This window comes from Macrobrachium rosenbergii, chromosome 1, assembly GCF_040412425.1.
Source record: "Macrobrachium rosenbergii isolate ZJJX-2024 chromosome 1, ASM4041242v1, whole genome shotgun sequence".
NCBI classification, from domain to species: domain Eukaryota; kingdom Metazoa; phylum Arthropoda; class Malacostraca; order Decapoda; family Palaemonidae; genus Macrobrachium; species Macrobrachium rosenbergii.
This window is the reverse complement of record NC_089741.1, coordinates 43420745-43429505: the sequence shown is the minus strand read 5'-3', so window position 1 is coordinate 43429505 and position 8761 is coordinate 43420745. Positions and strand designations below refer to the sequence as shown.

Sequence of the window (8761 nt, the reverse complement as noted above, 5' to 3'; positions counted from 1 at the left end):
TAATTTACTGAATATAATTACTTTAAACAATTTATGAAGTAACCCTCTGTACCAGGGGATCATGTCAAGATTAGCGAACCCAACATCTCCATGTCAAGAACAGCGAACCCAATGATCCCCATGTAAAGAATGGCCAACCCCAATTCCACATGAGGGCTAGTACTAAACACTGCGAAACAGTGATTCATCTGCACTGTTTCGTTGTGTTTAGTACTAGCCTCGGGGGCGTCAAATTATTCCGCCTTGTTTAGTACTAGCCCCTGGGAGATCAAATGTCTGGTACCTATTATGAGTGTTCATGTCTAGAACAGCGAACCCGATTATTCCCATGTAAAGAATTACGAACCAAATAATCTTCTTGTAAAGACTAGGGAACTATGATGTGAAACAGGTTCGCTAATCTTGATATGATCCGTACCAGGCTTACGAGATTTAAAAGAACTTCAAATCTGGGTCTTGAAATTATGATACTAGTACGATTCGCATTAGTCTTGTTAATCTAACATACTAATATTTTCTGCATACGTAATTTTTCATGCATGCCAACTACTACTGAAGCAACTATTTTCGGACCTTAAGCCAGGAAGGAACCAGTAGTAATGAATGAATTATGCTGGTTGAATGTTCATGTGTGTTTAAGTAACGTACTGTATCAACTTTTAACATAAGGGGTTACAGTACTGTATTAACAAGAATGAATCTCCCGTAGGAGGGTAGTGCCGCTAGTGCACCTCATGTGGTACACTGTAGGCATTACTTTATGTTCTTTGCAGCATGCCTTCGGCCCCTAGCTGCAACCCCTTTCGTTCGTTTTACTGTACCTCCTTTTATATTCTCTTTCATCTGACTTGCCGCCTTCTCCTAACAATTGATTCATAGTGCAACTGCTTTGAGGTTTTCCTCCTGTTACATGTTTCAAAGCTTTTATTGGCCATTTCCGCTTCAGCGCTTTTGACCTCATAAGTCCCAGTGCTTGGTCTTTGGCATAAATTCTATATTCTATTAAACTCAAGACAAAGGAGCTGCAGATTCTACTTCTTATTGCTCTAATGCTCTTCTTGGCCGGTAAGAACAAATAAATACGAAGTTTAGAAATTATTCTAAAAGTAGGATCAAACTAATAGTACATACTTTTCCCTACCGGTGGCTTTAAATAGTGGAAAGCAACTAGCTAGCAGTCAGAATCTTTCTTCAGTTTTTACAAATCCTTTCATTAAGAGAAGTCTAATATATTCCAGTTCGATAATACCTTTAGACTGTGGGCAAAGGCGAATTCCCTTGAAACGGCCTTAATCAATCAGGACACCTTTAACTTTTTTTATAGTGAATTCCTATTTACATTATGCTTAAAAATAATTCGTGAACCCAGCAATTACAGAATTGCGTACTGGCAGTTACAAAGTTATTCGTTCAAAGCTAATTTTAGGAAAAGTTAAATAATATTTTAGGAAAAATTAAATATATACCGCTTTGATGCTATGTCATGGAAAAAAATGTTTTGGATTCTGTTTCTTCAAAAGAATTAAATAAGTGGGGTTCGACGTTCCCTTCTGAGTAAGCTACTAATAATATTAGCCTACGTCATTTCACCCACCGTATTAAATTTACTAGGTTGCTCAACCAGGAATGCGTGTCAAGGCATTCAGCAATTATACCTGATTACCTTTGAAATAATGGCTTTAAAGTTGAATTATTTAAGACTGAATAAAATTATTTTTTCGCCCACACAACTACATACTGTAATTCAAAATGGTCTATCTTTGTAGAACTTTTACGAGGTCGGGTGTAAACGAATATGTCCTGATCGTATACGCTCAATTGAAACTGATTTTAGCCTGATTCTCTTGCAATTTCTCACAACCTGAACCTTACGTAACCAACACCTTCCTCTATTTTTTTTCCAAATAAGTTTCAATCCAAGGCTTATTACAGCTGGATAAATAAAAACGATGGACGGACGGGTGTAAGGACTTCAGCTAAAGTCCAGGCATTCAATACCAACTGTTCGTTAGAGCACGTGGAAATTGTACGGACAAAAAATAAATCAATAAGTGTACTTTTCTATTTGGTTTTCATACCTTGCAACTTATGGTAAATTATTTAGGAAGAAAATGTGTTCCAGTATACAAAGCCATACGAAACTAGGTCAATTTCACTCAACTGCATCTTCGCCTGCATATTTAGGCCTATTAGCGGCGATTCGGTCCATACAGGGCCCTTTTTTCCACCACAATTTTCTTCTAACAACTTTGAAGGCAAAATGAAAGCTGGTTTGGAATTCTTTATGCTTTTGCTTACATGTCAAGAGTTTAGCAGACCTAGTTCATAAACTGAACAGTGGCTCTCGGACAATAACTAATTTGCAAAAAGGCTCCTTCAATCTCCAGTCCCAAGCACTTTATTTACAAAAATAGTTTCCGCGCAACGCCATTTTATACAAGCTAATCAAATTTCCTATCTCTGGTGATCATATTCAAAACGATACATGAGAAGCCACAACATTAATTCCCCGTAGGGAAGGTAGTGCGGTCAGTGCACCTCCCTGTAGGCATTACTTAAGGTTCTTTGCAGCGTGCTTTCGGCCCCTAGCTGCAATCCCTTTCGTTCATTTTACTGTACCTCCTTTCATATTCTCTTTCTTCCAACTTACTTTCCACTCTCTCCAAACAACTGATTCATAGTGCAACTGCGAGGTTTTACTCCTGTTGAACTGTTTAGACTTTTACTATCAATTTCCGTTTCAGCGTTGAATGACCTCATTGATCCCAGTGCTTGGCCTTTGGCCTAAATTCTATATTCAATTCAATTAAATTCACAATATCAGTTATGGCACTGGCGTTCGTCACATAAATGGCGTGTATTTGCAATTACCCTTAAACTTTTTGGTTTCTGCGCCTTTTAGAAGGCTTTTACTGATATTTTACTATCCCACTAAATCAGCATTTCAATGCGGGATTTTTTCTAACATAGTAAAACATTTGTTATAAAATCGATCAGAATTTTTGCTCTAATCTTTTATAATCGGTAAAACTGGTTCACCAAAGCGAAGACCCTTTGATAAAAAATCGAGAACGTCCAACTGCTCAACTAAACGATTCGAGAAGATCTAAACTAGGCCATTCGCCTCCAGTTACGTTTGGTGTCGAGTAAAAGTATTAACGATTGCTCACTGACACAATGGAAAGCTAGATTTTGTGCCAAAACAATCAGTGAAAAGACTAAACCGCCGAAAGGATGCTAATAAAAACGAGAAAACAATTTTAAAAAATAAAAACGCTGCATATAGTAGTATGGGTCTATAGACACTGGAATTGTTGCCAGAGTTACATATTTGAACTCTCTATCAAGTTTCGATTACCGTGATTACATAGGGATCTTTATACAAACTAAATCAGACTGAAATTTCCCTACAATTCTCAAGCACTAACATAGTCGTTAAACTAATAGGACCGCCGCACCCTTCAAAATACTGTAAAAGAGTAACTATCACGTTTAAGCATAAAACTAACACTAACGTAAGCCCAGGTACTTACTGCTTGAAGGTACAAAGTTCTCAATGGATATTGGTGATCAAATCTAATATCAAAGTCCATGCTGAAAAAGATGGATGTTGACACAAGAAAAACCACTTGTCGACTGTCCCATTCAAGGATTCTACGCTGGACGTTAATTATGGCAGCAAACGGAAACGATCATCTTACACGTTCAACAGTTGGACGCAAACTGACAACTTTTGAAGTTCCAGTTCGTGGACACAGTGACCCAGTGGGATTGATCAGAAAGCAAACTTACCACAAATAAGCGGGAATATATAATCACGGCTCCTCAATCCAAAGTTATTACAGAGAAAAACAAAAGAACGTAGCTGGCTTGTACTAAGCTGAGAGATACACTTCATTACCGGTTGGTTCCTTGGTATATCTGAGGGTTATGGCCTACAGATGTGCTGCTCTGGCTTTCCTTCAAAGTCAGTAAGGGCGCCATACACTTCAGGAAGTGGAAGGACTATTTTATTTTAATATAAACACCCACTTGAGTAACGTGGAATACTCCTTGCTGGGGCTGTACTATAACAGCGTTATCATATTACCTTAACTCAGAGTAGGAGAATAATTCAACGTGTTATATAGAAAGAAACATTTATTGGTATCCTATGTAAAATATACAAAGTATATACAATATCAACGTTCACACGTAACTTCATCAACAAGTCAGTGCATGTTTAAGGTTATTGGGACAGATAAAATGTAAAATAAAAAAAAAATGGCTAAAATTATTGATATACTGATGCATGGATCTGTTTCCTGAAGAAAAATGTTACCTAAAATATTACATACCTTATTTTTTAAACAAAATTACTGACAATTTTGAGGTTTAACTTTGCAACTGGTTACGAAAACTAGACAAAATCTTTCACAAGAAACATGTTTCAGCCTCCTTGGAATAAATGTTAGCAAAAATAAGGTAAAAAAAAGGTCAGAAGAAAAAAAAGATACTACTGAGTAGGAGGAGGCAAGAAGGCACAAAGATCTGCCCCAAAGACTTACTTTTTAATGAATATCACTGACAGACTTTGGGGAACAAAGTTTGGTTATTTGTCCCTAGGGATGAAATTGATTACATAAATCTGTTTGGTTAATTAAAAAAAATTAAGGGTTCGTAATCCCAATATCTGTTTCCGTTTAGAATCAGACACTGAAATTACTTCAAGGAATGGAAAGGGAAAAAAAAGTTTTTCTTTGTAATGACAGAGGGCTAAAAAAAAAAGCTACAAAGAGAAAAAAAACTTTTAAACCTAATTCTAATTTTTTCTTTAAATAACAACTTACGCTAATACTGAGATATGAAAATGCTCAGTATATATATAAAATCATTGACACAATGTGCGTGTATATTACATGAGCATATGCAGGAGAGACATCCATACATTCATCATATAAAAAAATATCATCAAAGTTCCATTTACAAAAAGTTAGTACTAATTTTGTAATAGAGAATCAAAGTAATTTACAATACTGTAGGTTTCACAACTTTCTCGCTCACTCGTACCTCTCTCTCTCTCTCTTTCTCACTCTCACTCTCTCCAACTCTCTCTCCCTCTCTCTTCTACACAACTCAAGTAGCACGGGGGAAGAGATATTACAAAAATAATGATTTCCTCAAGGCAATACATTTCAACAGACAGTACAATAAATCCGAAACGAATTTTGGAAAAAATGGCTGCTCCGTCTTCTGGAGGTTAAGTTGAATAAAAAATAGAGTCTACCATTATTCAAGTTAATGTTTAGTAAAGTTAAAAAAATATAAAAAGTTACAGCTAAAGTGTACATCATTTTGGAAGGACTTATTTCAGAAACAAATCCTCGCTGTCAATTCCAAACGAAATTGAAAAATGGCAGAGCAATATTTTTTGTTTATATTTTTTTTAAATGGACACAAAAACGCAGGAGTAATAGAATGTATTTTCATGTCATACAGTAGAGAGAAATAGACCCAGCAGGTTCCTGACGCCCTCGGGATTGCCAAGGGAGTGCCACGCACCTGAAGGATAACAACACATGTGCATCGACTGCCCCGAATGGAATCAGCAAAATTAAAACAAAAAATATTACGCAAAAAAACTAGTGATATTTTTTTTTAGACTTATCGTCCCACTTTGTTATATGGTAATATAACAAGCTGGACAAATGAGAGAGACCATTCTGATTTATCAGACGAAAACTTTTTAAAAGTTTTTGTTGCAAGAAAAAACTATTTTCTATATCGCTCGATGGACTCTATAACAGACCGAAGTGTTTTTGTCAACTAACGTGAGCATACTTTGTACCATCTATTCACACCTGCAAGGTGATGACGTATTTTAAAGGGGATCTAATTCCTCGCAGGAACGCTCTAATATCTAAGACCAGAAGGGAGAGAAAGAGGCTCGGAATCAATTTTGCTTTGCTGATGCACACGTGGCTCTGAGGAGTTCCCACGAAGCACATGAAGGGCTGAGGTACTGTATAAAAAGGGCTGGTGAAGCTTCCGGAGGCTCACCTCTCCTAGGCACAATCCGGGTTGGGGCATCGCACTGCAAAGGAAACAAACAAAATCTCATTAGGAAAACAAACGAGAGAGAGAGAGAGAATAAATATCTTCTGATCTAAATCCAGTGGGACATGATAAGAGTTAGTAACTTCTTGGTCTTATGAATGTAAACAACTTAATCGAATGACATTTTTCTTAGGCCTATGAAATTTCTGAACCGATATGATAAAGCGCCGTAGCCATTCGGTCTAAAGAACTGCTATGTCTACCCAAAAAAAAAGAAGTGTTAGAACTCGCTGGATCAATTGGCCCGAGCAGATTTGAACAATGACAAAAATTCAGTGTCTCCCTTACCGCAGTTTCCAAGCCTGTAGGCGTGTCCCTCTGGGCAAGTGTGGCAACAGAGCTGAGGGTCGGCCTTGAACTCCCTCTCGTTCTTGACGGGCAGTACGAGGGCGATGTTGTCGTAATCGATGAGGGTCATGAAGGCGTTGTCCTCCGTGACGGTGTACACGGCTTCGCGCACCAGGTCGATGAAGCCGGACTGGTCGGTAATGTTGTACACGGGGGTGTCGATGGTGATGATCACTTCGCTGACCTTGTCGCCGGCTTCGTCCAGCTGCGGGGGCAAAACGGAAGAAGTCGAGGGTTAGTGGGAATGCTATGGATGCCGCTGAAAACACAAGTGTAACAATGCTCTTGACTATAGGCAAATATACTACTCTCAATTACACAGACGAACAAAGAGAGGGAGAGAGAGAGAGATTTAGACTTACAGCACTCTTGATCTGCAGGTCGCCGATACCGCATTCCTCTGGGTAGGGGCAGAAGATATCGTTGTACTTGTACACGAGGCCATCGAACTGGTGCTGGAGGTCCTCGATGCTTGCGCGCTTGTAGCTGATCTTGAACTGGAGGTTGGCAGAGAACACGGGTACGATTTCTGGTCAGGGGAAACAAGAGGAACGTGAGATGCATCTATTCGAGATACGTTTAGGTCATTGTGGCTATGAATATACATTTTACTAGATGGTCTAGTGTCGTGGATGCTAAGTCTTGAGACTAACTGTGCGAGCGTAACAAAGCAATCGAAGTGTAGAATTAAATCTGGGATGCAAAGTCGTGATTCAAGTGATGATATTTATCGATTTGGTGGTTAAATTTCAGTGCTGAATCAGCACGAAATCATTCACTTTTGCTCTGAAATTCTTTTTGATTTAAAAACTCAGGCGTAATAGGTAAACGTTCCCGACTTCTTTAGCGCAAAATTCCTTAGTAAAGCACAGTCATTTACTCGAAGTACATTCAAAATCTGTTATACTTTTCAAAAGACGATGAACAACTGGGCTGAAATACACTGCATTTACTTCGGATTTTACGGAATATTTAAAAACAAGACTATTTTTAATCGCACGAGTTATATAATTCAATAAAATTTTTAGATTTTACGGAATATTTAAAAAAAGACTATTTTTAATCCCACGAGTTATAATTCAATATAAATTTTAAAGTATAAACGCAACTCTTAAAAAGCACTACCATACTTAGTAAAATTAACGGAGACAAGAAAGAAATGAGAACACAGACAACCGGTTTTTATGTCATTTCATTACGCCACTCTGCGGGAGCTTGAGCTATAAGTAGATCGGTTACGTACTAAACGTAACCATTTGACTTTTATCAGATCTGCCATGACCTCAACTTTAGCTCGGAGGTTCTTCACACCTCCCCTTCCCCCCGCAACCAGGTCGTCCAACCTGCCTTCCAGGTATGTCAGCAGACCAGCGAAACCTGTTACTGCAATTGCTTGCGACCAGTTAAGACATCTCGTCCCAATTCATGATGCAGCTTTGAACCGAACGAAAGTTAAAAGCGTGGTCGCACCTATTAGTCCCAGTGGGTCGACTTTGTTGCTTGCTCTTTTTCCTAACCGATGGTTGGACGTGTTTTTCTCCAAGATTTTATACAATGCACTGTTTAAAACTTTGTTTCATAATTTCCTGTGTAAAACTGACTGAGAATTCCATTTGTATCACGGGCAGCAGTTACTGATTTCGTGATGGACGTGGAAAGCGTATTCATGGAGATAGACGCAACTCACGCTCAACATCAAAAGGGGCAACTAGAATGTATATGTTACATTTTGGAATGATTTAAAAGAAATGTAAAGCATACGATGACAACGAGTTCCGAGTTCTAAGAGCTACTAGCGAGTGGCAATCCTCGTGAACGACTACTAGTGCAGAACAGTCGCCCAGAACTTCGACATGACGACATTAATAGTAATCACAAGCTTTAGCTGTTCACTGCTCAATCGAGTGAAAGGACAAGAATGTATTAAGAGTAATATAAAAAAAACCTCACTAATTATAACTACAGTAATGAATACCTTTCTTACTTACAGTAGAGACGACAAAAAATTAATTCGGTCGTGGCTATGTCGTGTTGCTATGTCACAATAGACTAAAATAGCCATGGGAAAAAAAAGTGAACGATAGCCGAGATTGTGAAAGGGGCGCGTAGGCAGAACAGAAATTCTAAGAAGAAGAAGAATGATTGCTCTGCGAATATTTTATGGGAATCTAAACGAGCTAATACTGTCAGCAACGAGATCTACGCAATACTTTGGTAGGGTGAAAAATAAAGTGATTCAAACGAGAATTGTGCCACTATTCTTGTTAATAATCCACTAATCGGAGATAATATTCGCAAGATCCAATTCAGAACACGA

The 8761-nt window shown here is 38.2% G+C and overlaps 1 protein-coding gene across 1 annotated transcript in view; it reads right to left on the bottom strand.

The window, feature by feature from the left end:
* Positions 1–4122: 4122 nt before the first annotated feature.
* LOC136828381 (uncharacterized) overlaps positions 4123–8761 on the bottom strand; it is a 190967-nt gene continuing 186328 nt past the window's right edge. Inside the window, exons 11-13 of the mRNA XM_067086402.1 lie at positions 6807–6973; positions 6385–6649; positions 4123–6073 (exon numbers count right to left, since the gene is read on the bottom strand). Coding sequence (XP_066942503.1) covers positions 6045–6073; positions 6385–6649; positions 6807–6973 — 461 coding nt within the window. The 3' untranslated portion in view covers positions 4123–6044. The remainder of the gene's footprint in view (positions 6074–6384; positions 6650–6806; positions 6974–8761) is intronic.